Source organism: Porites lutea, chromosome 7, assembly GCF_958299795.1.
Source record: "Porites lutea chromosome 7, jaPorLute2.1, whole genome shotgun sequence".
NCBI classification, from domain to species: domain Eukaryota; kingdom Metazoa; phylum Cnidaria; class Anthozoa; order Scleractinia; family Poritidae; genus Porites; species Porites lutea.
This window is the reverse complement of record NC_133207.1, coordinates 21,621,818-21,639,666: the sequence shown is the minus strand read 5'-3', so window position 1 is coordinate 21,639,666 and position 17,849 is coordinate 21,621,818. Positions and strand designations below refer to the sequence as shown.

The 17,849-nt window shown below is 38.2% G+C and overlaps 1 protein-coding gene across 1 annotated transcript; it reads left to right on the top strand.

The window, feature by feature from the left end:
• Nucleotides 1–7,822: 7,822 nt before the first annotated feature.
• On the top strand, nt 7,823–16,688 carry LOC140944601 (monocarboxylate transporter 8-like). Its single transcript, XM_073393721.1, has 4 exons — nt 7,823–8,084; nt 12,862–13,487; nt 15,030–15,399; nt 16,378–16,688. The coding sequence occupies exons 1-4, from the start codon at nt 7,901–7,903 to the stop codon at nt 16,686–16,688; spliced, it is 1,491 nt and encodes a 496-aa protein (XP_073249822.1). The 5' UTR covers nt 7,823–7,900.
• Nucleotides 16,689–17,849: the final 1,161 nt, after the last annotated feature.

The window sequence follows — 17,849 nt, the reverse complement described above, 5'->3', positions numbered from 1 at the left end:
TGTATATGAATAGTTTTAAAAAGGGCCTAGCTAGCTTTTTTGTTTTGTTTTGTTTTTTTTTTTCAGTTACTAAATAAGATTTGTAAGTAGGATTTTAAAGTATAATTAGTCATTGTTTTTAGAATTTGGCTAGCTAGAATTTGAGTTGAGGTCGTGATGTTATTGTGAAGCGCGGCATTAGTAGCGAAGAAATTACTGGTAGGTGACAAAAAAACAGCTTGACACTGTCAAACAAAAATGTCTCCTCATAGAAAAACATTGTCTGGTGAAATATTTTGCTTTCTTGAAAAACGTTTGCTAAATATTTAAATTTTGCGCTTTGAGTGACTTAAATTTTTTTTTTTTGCGAAGTGCTGATTGGCCCACAAACAACTTTCTTTTTTCCCTGTAATTTGATTAATATTGGTCAACTTTGTTTAAGTGGCCCGGGATACAGTAGGGTTTGTAAATAAAATTTTGAAAATAATTAGGTAGTTGTCATTGAATTATTTTATTGTCAATGATTTTAGATTTTTTGAACCAGAATTTGTACTTGAAATGTATGTAAAGCGCAGATGAAACTTTTTTTATCGATATCAGCGCAATAAATAATAGCTAATAAATATTAAAAGTATTCACCAAATCAGTGGATATTATAATAACAATTTTCGCGCGTTCTGATTAGCTCCTGTAACTCGGAATATCCTTGGATATTCAAAATGGCATCTCGTTTCGCGAAATTTTCAAAAGTTGAAATTTTAGCGGTAAATGAAGCAGCTGTGCCAACAAATACCAATAAAGAGACAAAATTTTGCTTGTTGGTGTTTACTGGTCGGTAGAAAAAACATTTCTTTCTGAATTTGCAACAAAGTCATAAAAAATGATGCCCGAAACACTGTCATTTGAAACGTAACAAACCCTAACAAAGTGACCTTTATTCACAAAAAGTTTCTTTTTGATTTTTATCCAACTGATTTGGTAAGTACTAAAACAACTATCCCCCTCAGGGTCGGTTCATAGCGCTAGATTAATATGCCTCGACGCTTTAATTTGGGTCTCTGTCGGTATATCCACCACCTCCCCTTCGCGGGATAGTTGTATAATATACGCCATATATACCATACGGATGTCGACCGAAACCGACACTGTAATACAGTTTTCTTAAGGTTATCAATTATTGAATATTATATAAACACGTTCACTCCGCAAATACTACTTTTCGTCTACTCTACTCCAACGATCTGGCGCCTCTACTTAAACTTCCATGCAAATCAGCTTTAATCTATGTTATAACGTAATCATTGATTACGGATCTGCGTTCGTCACTTACGGAAAAATTACGGAAACGAAATCGAGTTGAAAGGAGTCCAGTTTCCCGGCTGAGGTGCCCCTGATAAAATTGATAGCGGCGGCTAATTTGCAGTCGCCCGTGACAGCTCGAAAATGTCTGCGTTAGTGCCACAGGAACACCAGATTAGGATGCGTTCTGACGAACGCGACTAGTAAGCTTTAAAGAATACATTGCTTAAACGTACCCATACCACAAATAAGGCCTCATTCAGTTCATTAAAAGAAATTAAAAGTTTCTGTTAATCCATTTACATTTTGCTAGATTCGGGACCTGTTGTGGTTATGTAAATGGGATTTCGAATTTCAACAAGTAAGGATTTAGTTCAGTAAGATATGACAAGCTGTATCTTTTTAAATATTAAGAGATAAGCCCGTCTAGTACTCTAGGAACATGAAGACTGTTCAACTTATGAGTAATTTTGTTTTCTTGGTTGTCTTCGTCTCAACTGGTAAGTCTTACAAAAAGTTAATGGCGAAATTTTTAATGCTATCAGCACCACACAATTCAGGGTTGATCGGTGAACCATCGGGGGGGGGGGGGGGGGGGGGGTAAATTCAACAAGGAAAAATGCTAGCCAGTCACCTAATTATTTGAAGCTAAACTTTCCTGGAACATGATGCTCTTTAATGTTAGGCCAGTTGTGGTCCTCATGCACAATAAATTATCGATCGAGTTTTTCCCGCTGCATGTATGAACCATGTGTGTGAGCCATAAATCGAGGGTCGGGAAAACGAATAATATGTTTTTTATGTGGCTTAATGTCTTTCCGAAGAACATAAATAGGCGGCTTAAAACTCTAACTTTTTTGGTTCTTGCTCACAAGCAAACAGCTGGATTGAACGGTTTGCAAGTTGCGGAAAAACAGCAACTTACCCGCATTGATTCTGATAGCCTTTTTGTCAAGCGAGACTCACTCATAGCAATAGGATTAAAGGAAAAGGAATTATTTCAAGATCTTTGCTGTTTTTACCGCTTGCCTTGCTAAAATAGGTTTCAGTTTCGGTACGATGTACGAAGCTGTCCGCGGACCTAAACTAGCCAACTGTGCGAGTATTAGAATTAAGCATTGAAAAAGTATGCCTGAAAGAAACCTGTGCTAGCAGGGTATTTACATTTCACCCCGTGTAGCTAGTTCACAGAAAGAAAATCAACCAGTAAAAGAAAATTAAACCACATAACGATCTGTTTGGATCCACGTTGCATTAAAAAAATTCTTTTCTTCATACACATGTAGCATTGAGCCTCAAATGCAATAAATGCTCCAGCAAAGCATCTTGGGTCGACTGCAAGGATGAGCAGTTCACTTGCCCGACCGACATGGCCGATCGCTGTGTTACATCATACGTCAAAAATGGCGACGAACAAACGTTTTCCAAGTACTGTGGATCGAAGGAATACTGCGAATATAGCAGCAAAGCCACGTGCAAGGCCGCTGAAAACCTCGGCGCCAGCGAATGCAAGGTTACTTGTTGCAGAGGCCAACTTTGTAACGCGGGTTTTGCAGCTGCCAAGATCAGCGGTGTCGTGATGTTGACATGCGTATTGACGTTACTGGTGTTTTCAAATTTGTAAATGATTTCATTTGATTGATCTGATTTATGTGTACCATTTTAAAAATGTAACTGATATTTTCCAAGTTTGTAGATAAAAATGTTTCATTAGTCAGTCATAGTTGTAGAGAAAAATGTTTCAGCTTTTTGACAAATATTATCTGTAAAAAGTATTACAACACGAAGAGTGCAATCTCTGAAAGTAACAGACAATCTTGTTCCTTCCCTCACATCCCCAAGACTGACAGTCGACTCACATTCCCAAGACTGACAGTCGACTCCCGATAACTCGAACCAGACTCGATTTCCCGCGATTTCCTTCAGACATTTACTAGAATTTTACCCTCGATAACTTGAACCTCCCGCTAATTCAAAGTATGTAACTGCGCGAACCAGGCTTTAAGCGCCTGACAAGTCGGAAAAAAGTGTTCTGCAGTTCGAAACATTTAAATTATTTCAACAACTATGCACTTTACTTGTTTTAGTCAGTCCAGTTTGAATACAGTGTCCAGCACTCTGTATTTTATATCAAGCTTTGAAGTATGCATTTTACTTGCATTCATTTCCTTATTTCCGGTCATTCGCTTTGATCTCCGAATAACTCGAATTCCCGCGGCTAACTCGAACTTTCTCTGATTTCCCTAGAAGGTTCGAGTTATTGGGAGTCGACTATATATTAACTATTTACAGAACCCATAACAAACTTAAGAGACACGAAAAGCTTTGACGTTTGAATTGTTTTTGTTGTTGTTGTTGTTGTTTTTTTCACGCGGCTTTTATTCATTATAAACAGTCCAGGGACCTACACTTCATAATTTCAGGCGGGAAAGCAGCACGCTAGATTGCTAGGCATGAGAGGCTGTGACGTAGGTATTTTCATTAACGTAACCTAAGTTTATTACTTGGTCCGGGACAAAGGAGGATTTTGCATATATCCCAGCATGCTTTGGTGCAATTTCGTTACGCTTGTTATGAAAATGGCGGGTCGAAGGCGGTCGTCTTTCCGTTAATGAGTGATTTTTAGCCTGCCATTTTGCCAACTTTGGCGTACTCCAGGTAAGTGATTTTACCATTTTTTATGAATTTTTCTTTCAAGTTTTCGTTAGTTTTATTTTTTCGGCGCTTTATGGTCGTCAAGCGTGAAGAGTTCAATGAAACAATAGAGTGTTTTTTCAATAGCGCGCCTTTGTGTTTGTGTTTACAGTCGAGTGGTTCCTATCTTTATTAATTTGCATAATGTTTAATGCAAATATAAATCTCAACGGTAGTTCCATTTCAGAAAGTGAAGGTTGAATATTCAGAAAACGGGTCTTGACCTCTTTTGACCTCTCTAGTTTTAACCGTAGACGACCAAGAAAAGCGTGCAAATTTTGGTCTGTTAAGAATTGACGGTGCTTTTGTGTGATGCAAATTCCGCATGATCTTGTTCCTTTTCCACGTGCTTTGTTTTATGGATTTGCAATAGACATATTTGTATGTATCGTTAGGTTTATTTTGGATTCCTTTTGGTATTATTTGAGATCTAAATCACTAGAAATATTCATCCGACGTCCTGAATTGTTCCTTTTAGGGTTGTTGTTATGGAGGAGGGAAGTCTAAAACGTTGACATGTACCCATGTTCGACTCTCCGGGTGAACCCGAGAGCAAGCGCCGATCTCATGAATCGTCATGGAACACAGATACACCTAGAGCAAGGCGCTCCATCACTTGACTTCACGTCGATACAACAAGGCGATTTTACTCCAGTTAATTTGGACATCACATCATCCGAGTCGGGCAACATTACTAGTTTTCGTTCCGACAAATCCCACATGAACGAAAAGTGGCCGTAAACAAGCTTGACCTTCAAAAGTGGAAAGCTTTTGACTGTAAGCTCGAATCGGCTTTCCAGATCTATACAATGAAGCCATACGTAGCGATTATCTTTGAATAGCTTCACGTCGCACGGCCTTCTCTCCACGGCGTCCATCTTGAACTAACAGTATCACGTGACGAATAGAGTTTGATAATATAGTCCAAACGCAAAGCATGATGGGATATATGCAAACTCCTCCTTTGTCCGGGACGAGCTTTCAATTTTTTTTACATGATGTCATGAGATCAATTGCGTTGTAAGTTGTTTTGCCCTCTAACAAAACCACCGTGACCTCGATATGGACAAAGCGGTCTTGGTTTCTCGCGCAAAAATGTTGGGTTTGAAGAGTTGCTTCACGCCGGGTGTACTTTAGAAATTTTTGGGTGGGAAAGATTCGAAGTGTCGCTGGGCTCATAGAATAACCATTAGCCTGTAAATTCAATTCTGCGGTTCCTTTAATTTAAGAAGGAGAAAGTTGTTCCTTTTTTTTGCTTTAATCTAATCTGAACTTTTAAACGGAAAACGGCGTTTCCAAATAGTTGTTACTAAATATAAAAGTTTCTCTGTACCAACATGATTACAACGACTGTTATAAATATTAAAAACCACACAGCTATACTATGAAAATACAATTTCCCCTTTTTAAAAGGATCAAAGAAAAAGGGATCATGGACTACGACACCTTAGAGATTCTACAATTCATTTATATGGCAACAACTGTGGCAACTTTTCTTTTCAATATTATCTGTATCAGGAAAGAAATTTTAGGGGAAGTCCTGGACATGATACCAAGTGAAAGGAATACGTTGTACGTTGTTCAATTACCATGCATGAAATAGACGTAAGGTTTTTATTTACTTACTTATTTATTTATTTATTTATTTATTTATAAACAACTAACAAGAATGACAATACTTTAGAAACGACGAAAAAAGAAACGGAAATGCAAAAACAGAATTGGGTAGGACGTCGATAAAAAATCAACAACACATGCGATCGAGCAAGCTGTTCAATGGCCGACTAGTGTGGCACTTAATACACACACTCTTAAAGGTCTGGGGGGGTGTCGAGATCAGTCATAAACAGACTCAGTGAGATACCAGTAGTAAATAAAAAGATCTTTCTTGAAATGCGCTACTGATCAGTCAGTGTTCCGGAGGTGGGCTGGTATAGTATTCCAGATTCTTGGGGCTCTACAGTAAAAACTGTTCTCAAAGGTGACGGTGTTGGCCCTAATCGTATTCAACAGCGTATACCCTTGGAGGACTGACAGTGCGCCCGGGTCTAGTGGAATTCAGCTGAAATAAAAGGATCCAACAGACTAACTAAACATTTGAATACGTACATCATATCTTTTTTTCCTTAATTTCAATACCTGCCCGGCGTTTCATGTCTGTATCAATGTTTAAAAGTTTTTCCATTCCGTTAATTCAAAACGATTTGATTGCATGAGTTCTTGAAGAGTTGCTTCGAATTTTTGAAATCACGCGACAAATCGATCCCTACAAATCGTTTTATGAGTCTATCATATACACACTCGCAATTTAGGAGACTTAGTGCGAAATATTAAAATCTCAAGTAAGATATATGAAATATAAAAGGTAAGCTAAGATAAACCAAAGCCAGCCGCCCCGTTTCGTACCTTTATCCGATGTGGAAAAATTCGGGACTTCCCTGTATTCCAAGAAAAAGCTTTTATCAGAACAATTCAAAACTGGATGGTGAATATAGTTAGAACCGATTTGCAAAATGTCTGATAAAAATACCTTTAATAAAAGGGTAATTCCATCTTCCCGTATTCCGAAATCCAAAAAAAAAAAAAAAAATTAAGCAAACGTTTTGTTACCAATCTCTTCTACCGTGATTTTTGGAACATTTTTAAAAAAATGCAATAGAGTATTTTATTTCAAGAAGTTCTGTAAATATTGCAACATATTGAACGCCGAAAAAACGGATTTCGTGATTTAATTCAATTCAGTTATTCTTATTTCCGTAAAGGTGATGTCACAGGAGACGATTTGCAACGACGATTTTCACCGCAACACGGCGTTGCAATGTTTGAACAATGTTGTAAGCATTCGAAACAATGTCGCAACAATGCTGTACAGTAATGCTGTGTTGCGCTAAAAATCGTTGTTGCGAATTGTTCCGTGTAACATCACTTTTATATAATAACTGCTGAAGTGACATGATACGGTCAATCAAACAAGCCCTAAAGGCCTAAGGGTCATCAGCAGTCAAATCTTAAACTCTCAGTCGTTAGTTTTGAAGAGGCGGATAAACTGACGATTTTTAACTACTACTATGTACAGTTAAAAAACACTGCACTTTTAAAATTTGCATGCAAATTTGCTTTCATCATCTGTCATTTTTATTTGTTCTGGCTGTCACATTGAACACACCAAAATTAAAACTGAATTTTGTAATAAAGGATTGCTTCCAGTAGGCTCTATGTTGAAGCATACGCAACCTCAAGCTGATTTACAACGACGATTTTCACCGCAACACGGCGTTGCAATGTTTGAACAATGTTGAAAGCATTCGAAACAATGTCACAACAATGCTGTTGCGAATTGTTCAGTGTACAGAGTGTAACATCACCTTTATATAATAACTGCTGGAGTGACATGATACGGTCAATCAAACAAGCCCTAAAGGCCTAAGTGTCATCAGCAGTCAAATCTTAAACTCTCAGTCGTTAGTTTTGAAGAGGCAGATAAACCGACCATTTTTAACTACTACTATATACCGTTAAAAAACACTGCACTTTTAAAATTTGCATGCAAATTTGCTTTCATCATCTGTCATTTTTATTTGTTCTGGCTGTCACATTGAACACACCAAAATCAAAACTGAATTTTGTAATAAAGGATTGCTTCCAATAGGCTCTATGTTGAAGCGTACGCAACCTCAAGCTACCGTAACATTTTTACGTTTTTCCAAGGAATGTTCTTTTTCCTCACGTCTGCCGCGGTTTGCGTGATATTTCTCCAGGATTATATCCTTTTTTCTTACGTGGGTCACACTCACCGGATGTACACAAGTATCATTTTAATATTCCTTCGTTTTTCGTGGTCAGATTCATAGTATTAAGTGCCGCAAGACTGTCATTTTCTACCAAATTTTAAGGCTTTTTATACACCCAATCTGTTAACGCTGTAAAAATGTTTTCTGGCGAAAGTTGCTCCGTCGGAAAAAGACCGAAACAACAAGACGATTGCTGCTCTTATTTGATCTGTTTCTGTGCCACATTATGTCAAGCGTTGATCATGGGTATTGCTTTAGGGACGTTCGGAGTTCTCCTACCAGTTATAATGCAACAATTTAATTCAGGAAGAGGACAAACAGGTGAGGAAAAATGTCAATTATATTTCTGCAACGCTGTGGCTAAATGCCCGGCAGCTGGGAAGGGTCCTGAAAAACTAAATGCCTGGCAGTAATAATTTTTTTTGGATATTCTTCAAAATCCCTTTTCCTAATCGTTTGAAAGTATTCTATCTTCAGACAGAATTACCAAGCGATGAGGAAAATAGGAATGGCTTCGCAGTTGAGCGGTTTTGGTTTCTTGGGCATGTAGCCGGGAGTGAAAAGAGAAAAATTTCGTGAGTAGCAGCGTGTGGCTCACGGACAAAGTTTTCGCACAGGCAAAATACCCTGCAATCGGAAAGCCGGCTGGAAAGTTAGAAAGCCTATTATTAATTAAGCCAAAGGATTAGTTTCGGTTAGTTTCCCAAAGCAATAACGAAAATACAGTGCTTTCGTTTTTACTGCCGGGCATTCAGTTTTTTAAGGCCCTTCCCTGCTGCCGGGCATAATAGAGCCACGGTGTTTCTGCAAATGAATAGAGCAGTAGCAGTGATATTGACAAACTGACAACTGACAAATAGACCAAAATTTTACTGCAGACTACTGACATTTGCCTTGGGTCTTACTGTCAACTGGCAAAGGACCTTATTTTGAGAGTCTGGATGGGGTTAACTGACAACTGACAAATAGCCGAAAATTTAACTGGCTACTAACATTTGCCTTGGGTTTTACTGTCAACTGACAAAGGACCTTATTGTCCCTTATTTTCTACAAAACCCGTTTTTATGGCTTTAAATAGCGTCATTTCGATCTTTTCATCACACAATGTAATCAAATGTGCGTTTTTAGGGATAATCTTAGCAGCAAGACCTGTCATATTTTGTTAATGATTTTTCCGTAAAGCCCACGTGTGTCATGTACCATCCGGCTGTAAATGACCTATGATCTCAAATTTACGCTCCTCTGAGAAGGCGCCAGCATAGGTCAGCATATGATGGCTGCTCAGAATGAGGGCATTACAAAAGCAATAACAAGCTTTTACTGAGATGTTCAGAGGTGATTTTTCTTGGTCTTCTTACCATCTACGTCCCAATATTATACCTGCCAACTTTTTCTCAAATGCGTGAGATTTTCACCTTGTCATGACCGAGATTTCCGGAAACGTCCGCTCGCTTAGAAACTCGTGAGGTCGACTTATGGCAAGACTTTTAATAGTAAATGTAATGGATTTACTTCTTGCTTCACCTGTAGTAATACAACGCATATGTCGTATTGATTTATGCACATCTTTAGCGATATATCGCAAAGAAGCAGAAGTTAAATTTCGTAATAGCGGAGCTCTGGCGCGCGAAGCGCGCCTGCGGAGCACCATGGGTAAGTAAATCTACCCATCCCAGAAAATTTGGTAATCACGTGACCGTAAACTGCCCGCCCGCTGCCCGTCCGTCCGCACCAGAGGCATACCAATGTTTACTCTCATACTTTCTAGCTACTTTGGGAGCCCAGGAGAAAGCTGATTGCACATCAATGTTGTCATCAGTTGACAGTTGTCAAAACAGGGTATCCGCTGACCAGTATCACCTGACCGTATCGTGGGCTCAGGTGTCGACCTATCAAGGTCGAGTATTTTTTGAAGTTATCCGCTGACAATTTACTCGTTTTCAAATGATCGCAGGCTCACGTTTACCTTTTTTTTAAAATTCATATCGAATATGTTGTGTTTATGTCAGTATCGCCCCGCACTATTAAGATTTTGATTTCAAACTGACCTCAGACGCAAAAAATACAGGCGGGGAAGACCTTTTCTTACCATGGTCACGTGTTGGTTACGCTCCACGTCCAATTGTTATGCTCTGATTGGTTAAAATTTGACAGGTGAGTTCATGCGTAAAATTTATGCAGCATCTTGAAAGTTGTTTTTTGACAGCTGAAGCTGACAGAGTTTTAAGTCAACTTGTGATGTTTTTAACTGTCTTTTTCCACTGGATATAAAAAATGAAATACAGCTGCTATCAAGAGTGTTCTCTTATTCATGGCTGGTTTGTTTATTGGGTTTTTGGTTGAGAAATGCGTCGCTTGTCAAAGCCGATAATCCGATTTCGGATGGCATCGTTTTTGTTTTTCACCTTGCTGGATACGTACGAGAATTATAAAGGCCCCAGCGATCCTTGCTTTACTTGACAGCTTTCAGGAGCTGCATCTCGAAATATGGTAAGCCTGAGTAATTATTGTATTTATATCTAATTTCATGAAGTCCAGTGGCGCAGTTTATGAAGCTAGTTTATGCACGTTCGCATTAAGATTTGACTGAGACACTGATCTGACCTAGTATGAGGTTTGATATAAACTTAAGCTTACAGAACTTTAAAAAGCCTTTAGTCGATATTAATTCACCGTAAATAGAAAGAAAAAACTTTCCGAAGAATATTCAGTTATAATTTGGCTGTAGAAAGTAAGCTTTGAGCGATTTTCTTGTCGTGAGTTCATCTTTGAAAACAGCAAACACCGGGTAACCGGCGGCTTAAAACATAAAGTTAATCTTTAAGCTTACTAGTAAAGACTTAAGGATTCTTAGAGGCCCTTAAATACTCATTTGTTTTCGTGAATGAAAATTGTTGTCTCTGTAAATGTTCTACGGAATTATATTTCCTTATTGATTGTTGGTAGTCTCAAAAGTGTAATTTTCATCCCTTTGCCGTTTGTTTTCAGGCGTTCATAAACATCGCTTGCAGGAGTGCTCAAAATGCCGAGCGTATCAAACGCTTTTTAAGATTACACATCGTTATAAAACCATTAATAAAAAATAGACTCAATAAATTCTGTATCACGTTGAAGCGAACTCTTTTAAAATTTCGTCGCAAATTTGGCGCTTGTCAAAAGTTAGAACTGGCTGGCCGTATAGGTGATTTTGGACATTTTTTGAACAGTTTCGCTAATTAAAAGTCTACGCGCGCTTCGATGGTCCTGTGTATTGAATGAATGCAATTTGTCTTGAAAAATTGTGAAATACTGCATTTTGTACGAAGTCTGTATGATAAAAACAGCGCCTCATAGTACTCTTTCTCCTCAGATGTGGTGTATAAAAAAATAAAATAAATAAAAGAATGGTTTGCACGCACCCAGATTTATTGGCAAGAATTTGTAAACTTGTCGTTCGCAAAAAATTCGGCCTGATTTTTTTTCCAAGAATATGTTTTCCACGCCTTATCTACTGTGATCAAGAGCCATTATTGCTCTTAAATGTGACCGAAGACGATTTTTTGGGTGTACATATAAGGCTTTATCAACTCGATACAAGATTTGTTTCACTCCAAAATCACTTAGCTTGTCCCTCAAAAGTCACATGAATGTGCCCTTAAGTTAACTGATTTGTGGAATGAAATTATTGTTTGATTTAAGTGACAAAATTTATCAATGGGAGCTTCGATTTTAGCTGTGGCTAAATCTATATATTAAAACATATTCGCATAGGGTGCTTTTTTGTGGGAAAATCCAAATCCGGATTTCCGAATCCAAAAACGGATTTTGCGGTTTTTTTTTTGGGGGGGGGGGGGGTGGGGGCAAATCCAAAAGCGGATCATGAATCCATAAAATCCACATTCTCTTCGGATTCTTCGGATCAAATCCAAATCAGGATTTTTGAGATTCATAATTTGAGCGTTTTTTTTGGGAAAGGATTTGAAAAAAGTATTTTTGACAGAGCGGTTTTTCGAAAAAAAAAAATGGTACGCATGATCACCTATTTTGGTGGCGCCTTATTAAAGGAGCTGTGTCACGAAATTGAGCCAAATTAAGAAATTACAAAATGCCCGTTAAATTAAGAGAAACATAAAAATAACCGCTTAAAACTTTAAAGGAAGGTTAAAATAACATAAAAGAAACAACAGATGTCGCCGATGAGCGGATGGACAAAACTGAAGAAGATTGAAACTGATTGAAATTACGATTTTTGAAAACTGTTCAGCCTAACAGCTTTTCAAAGTTGATCCCTGCTGCTTGCAACTTTAAGAATAAAAATGCTCAGGAGACATATTTGTTCGTCTTGGGTCTCTGATTTTGCCATTTACATGTAATTTCTTTGCTTACTTTAAGTTCCATAGCGATCGAAGGTGAGTAATTGGCAAAATCAAACAAAATGAACTGGACTGCAATGACGCAGCCCCTTTAATTTTGAGCCATTAGCTACATATCATTCCATGTTTGTCATCCATTCAAATTATTGGTAGACTGTTTTTAAACCCTTACTTGTCATGTTTTTGGTACGTATATCAGTGTCTGCTGACGTCAGTTTATTTTACAAGTATTTAAAAAAAAAATCATCGGCTTTAGTTTTAAATTGCTATAACTTTACTATCCTAAGGAGTGTATTCTATTCGAGAAACGTTCATGTGTCTCAAACCGAAATATATACCGGTACATTTCGTATATTCATTTGCAGCTTATGTTGCTTTTTCTTCTTATCTTCACCGTGAGGATCAGTTTGTTATTGTTGTTACGTTTTTGTTGTTGTTGTTTTTTTTTTTTCACGAGAAGCACGGTGATATGCCATTGTTCATGGTAAATGATCCTTTTTCTGATCTTCCTTTTTGCTTAGTAGTGAAGAATCCGTATAATCTGAGATCGCAAATCCGTTTTGAATTCTCCCAAAAAACGGAACCCATAGTGAGTAGGCTAGAAACAAATGCTGCGTTTCTCGTGGAAACTTAAAACCTCCCACCCTCTGCCTCCCATATAATTGTTCTAACGATTCATTCCTGTTGGTCTCTACACACCTAAAGCCCATTTCATCTCATTATTATTATTATTGTCCATTCCTCAGCCTGGATTGGAGCACTAGCAGTGGGTTTGTCCTACTTTGCCGCACCTGCAGTGGGACGCATGTCAGATTGCTTTGGTTGTCGTGTTACGACCATATGTGGAAGTCTCTTATGCGCACTAAGTTTGTTTGCAACCTCATTTGCCAAGTCAATCAGTCACGTGTTCTTGTCGTACGGCTTACTCTTCGGTCTTGGCGCGGCCTGCGTACGAACCTGCACTTTTCTCGTCGCAGCAAAACATTTTAATAGGCGACGCTCCATGGCAACGGGCCTGGTATCGTCTGGTACGGGCCTAGGGATTTTCGTTTTTGGACCCATTGCTCAAGAACTATTAGAAGTTTTGGGTTTACAGAATACATACCTTGTTTTAGCCGGTTTTGCACTGTTTGTTTGCGTCTTGGCCGTCTCATTCCCTTCTACAACTGAGGATACTGAAGAGAAATATGATAAATGCATTAACAAACATGTGCATAAGGATCAAGGGGCTTACAGTGAGAAAAAACTTAAAACATGTTTTCAACGATGGAAAATTTTTGACTGTTCACCTTGGAGGACGCCCACATTTGGAATTGTGACAATAGGTTATGCTGCTGTCTGCCTCGGAGATTATGTGCCTCTAATACATTTGGTAAGTACAGAATTGCTGTTTTCTTTCTAGATGTGCCAAAAACCTCATAATGCTTAAGGTTGATTATTGGACATTGTGCCTCTACACATATTCCCATTCGACCAGTTGTCTGTTGAGTAATAATGCGTCAAGCAAGTGCGTTCAAGACCTACATGTACTGGCTTCTATCTTAAACACAGAAGCTTGGGCGTAGGCCTACTGCTATAAAAATTAGAAACCTATGGATGCAATATCTATATATAAAGTCTGGAGTTATCGTTCATTGTACTTTCAGACTCCTAACTTGGCTAGCCTGATTTCGCCTTTTTGGAAAAGGATTTAAACTTTTGTAATGTGATTTGATTTGGGGTTGCAAACCTGTATGTTCCCTTTTACAGTTCCTTTCTTAGCATTTGACAAGAAGCTCAGAGTAGTACAATCGACTGTAGCTTAGTTAGGTAGATAGATAGATAGATAGATAGATAGATAGATAGATAGATAGATAGATAGATAGATAGATAGATAGATAGATAGATAGATAGATAGATAATCTTTATTTATCCACGGTACAAAATTTGTCAGCTTTAAAAATGCCTAATACTAATATAATAAAAATGTTTAAATAAAAAAGCTGCTTTCCACGAATGCCGTGCCTTACAGTTCTTTGAGTAATCGTTTAAATTGCCCAAGGGACTCTACTTCCCTTTAGTTACAAGAAAGACTGTTCCAGAGAATGGCGCCACTACAACTGAAGCTGTTTTTGTAATAGTTTGTGCGCGGTAATGGAACATTGAGTTTATTTTCAAAGTCCCTTAGGTTATATGCCACTTCTCGCCTTTCAAATTTAGAACTAAGATAGTTTGGAGCCAACCCGTGCAGAGACCTGTAAACCATCGTAGCTCTTTGAATTTGTTGCTGGCAAGCCAGGTTTTTCCACCCTAGAAGTTTGAAAAGGTGACCAGTATCTACGTCCTAGCTTCAGTAGGTCAAAACACGGGCTTCTCTGTTTTGCAGCTTTTGAACCTTATTCCGTAAAGTTATCCCACAGTTTCCCCAAACAATGTTGCAATAATCAAAGTGTGGCTGTATTAAAGGTTGATATATTAGTTGTAAGGTTGCCTGAGGGACAAGGTGCCTTATTCGTTTTATGGCCCCAATACCAGAAGCGACTTTCTTTGTTACTTTCTCGATATGGCCACTCCAATCAAGTCTGTCATCGATGGTCACTCCAAGTGATTTTGCAGTAGTGACCTGGCTAACTTGAAAATCATTAATTGCAAATGTAGGGGACTCTGTGAGAGTACTTAGCCTCTGCCTACATCCGATAAGTATAAATTCGGTTTTAGTCATATTTAGAGTAAGTTTGTTTGCTCTGAGAGAGAGCCTGATTGATATTTACAAATTATATTGTGCTCTTCTAGGTAGGCATATAATTGATCACAGACGATTCTAGAGTTACATGCTTTGCTGAAAACTAGGAATATATTGCAAAAGAAAATAGAGCTATTAAGATGACATTTTCTTCATATACCCTTTTTTAAATATATATTTTTTGCCTTGAAGGTGAAACACTGCAGAGAACTTGGTATCGGTGGTGATAGTGCAGCCAGACTCCTCATGTTTTTTGGTATAGCCTCGTTTTCAGCTCGGCTTCTTATTGGTAGATTAGGCGACTGCAAATGCGTCAGCTCCTTACACCTGATACAAGTGGGCTCCCTTGGTGTAGCTATCACCATTTTGCTTCTGCCTTTGGCGCGAGCTTATACGACTTTTGTGGTCTTTTCAATTGTTGACGGATTTCTTGATGGTTTAATGGGATCCCAGTTTAATCTCGTTCTTCTGACAACTGTAAGTCCACAGTTAAGAGCGACTGCCTTTGGTTACGCCAACTGCCTTGCATCACTAACTCTGACGATTGGACCTTCTATTGCAGGTCAGTACTAGATAGCCTCCCACCTAGGCGTTTTTAGGGGAGGTTGTCTTTCATCCCTCCCCATACTAATGTGGGGAGGGGATGAAAAAGGCCGGCTCCCCTAAAAACGCCCGCGTGGGAGGCTAAGTATTAGAGGGATTGTGTTATCTCGGCGGGTCACCCCACCTATCATGTTAGTAAGATTAAATTGTGAAATGAGAGATTTTATGGACGGGCGAGTTACCCGGACTAAGCGGGATACCTCATCCACTGCAGAACACCCTACATCCATGCATACGGGCCCTAAACAGTCAATGGACTTTTTTAGCTTGTATGTTTTGATTTTTCCCATTACAGGTCATGTGATGATACTCTAGAGAACTGTTTCTTTAAAAATATTCCTTATTCACCTGCATATCTAAGCATAATTTACGAAGAGACAAAGAGTCAAGTTTCGCTGGGACCCCTATTAGAAAAACAAAACATACAAGCTACAGAGGTCTACTGCGAACAAACTTCCAGGATGCTCCAAGAAAACCGTTATGAGATTTTAAAACCGAGACAAAAGAAATCAACACATACATTATTTGATATGTATGTCATGATTATGTGTTTTCATTTTCAAAAATAACGTTTGCATGTATGCACACATGTGGTTGAATATAACCTAATTATTTTTCTCACATTATTATTTACTTTAACTTTTCTATTTTATTCATTGTTATCATTACTTTAGTGTATTGCTAAATTTTCTTTTTTTGTTTATTCGATTGAATCAATTGTCAATGGTATTTGATTTTGGCGTGTATTATTGTTTAGTGATGTAGTAAATTGTCTACAAAATAGTAAACTTGTGAGGACTTTGAAAAACTAAGAAGCTGAGCTGTTTTTTTTTTTTTTTTTAATTTCCAATGACTTTACGTCAATAGTACGTATTATAACCGTTCTCAATTTTACAGATATTTCTACGCTTTTTTCGTCTTCAATGACACTTTATAGGTATTCTAGCGGACAAATTAAACTCCTACATTCCAGCGTTTTTTCTGGCGGGAAGTGAAGTGCTTCTTGGTTCATGTATTACCTTCCTTTTATGTTTCGCTAAACTGGAACCAAAGCAACGGACAGATTTCACCGAACAACAGAACGATGACGAAACACTTCAACAAATAATGAGTAAAAAGACAGAGCTACATGAAGACAGAGGAGCATTGCTTTTGAAAGTTGGAGAGTTAGATGAGGAGCTCCAATGTCCCCTTCCAAACGCTTTTCTAGAAGAAGAAACATTTTCGTACAAGTGTACAAGTGTTTAAGTAAGTGTTTCTTTTTTCTTTTTGCAGTCTTCTTCAGTCCTTAGCTTTGCTAGATGATTTGAATCATCAAAAGTGTTGCAGCCGCTTAACACGGTGCAAAGCTGCTCGTCCGAAAAGACATACCTTTTGGTTGATTTTATCGTTTGCTTACCCAGCTTTTATGAGTAGAGTTGTCAGCAAAGACTAAAATTGCTGGAAAAGTTTGGGTTTTACGTGATTGTCTCCCTGTGTCGCCGCCACAAGCAAACTAGTGTGACATGCGCACTGTAAATATCCCTGTGCAATACAAAATGGTACGTGGTGCCAGGAGTCGCATGGCCATTCACTTTGTCATACCCCTTTGATTACTGTTTATCGATTGATTAATTGTTTAATGCCCCTTTGTAGGTCTGGTTTAAAAAGAAGCGAGCAAAATATCGCCGGCAGAAGAAATAGCAACTCGAAGCTGGAATAAAGTAGATGAAAACAGAATAGACTTGCTGAACGTCATCACCTTCAGGGGACCAAGATAAAACGTCCATGAAAACAACGCCACAACAATTTGTTAACAATTACAGCTAAAAAGAGATTCTAATGATGTGTCACTACCCGGATCTGGGTAGTGCTTCTGATTGGTTCAAACAAATTTCCCTCGCGGCAAAACAAATCAGAACTGGGTAGCGACACGTCATTAGACTAAATATGGAATTTCTACGCTCGTTCTCGACATCATTGCGCAGGGAAGCCAGTGATGGTGTCGCGAAAGTTCGGCTGTTCCCTCAAGCTAGAAGATGATCGGCATCATCCATTAAATTTTTGGGCAAGAACAAATTATTCAATACGTAGTAATTACCTTTTTAAAAAATTATAAAAATTATGAGAACTCCACGACCAAATTTTCAGGGGCGTAACCACCTGAATTCTATTGCGAACCCACGTTCTAGAAAAATGTTAAGAATGAATTTAAAAAAAGCAATTTATATTATTAATAATAGAAAAGCAAAGTAATTTTAAACCTTGGATTCTAATGCTTGGATGCCTAAACCTTGAATTCCAATTTTTTCAAAAGATAGATCACCCAGCGTGCATTGTAAATGTATTCAAAAATTTGATGTCAAACGATGTCTGCCAACTAGGTTTCTTTAACAGATACAACTTCAGAAATGTCAGGTGGCGTAATTT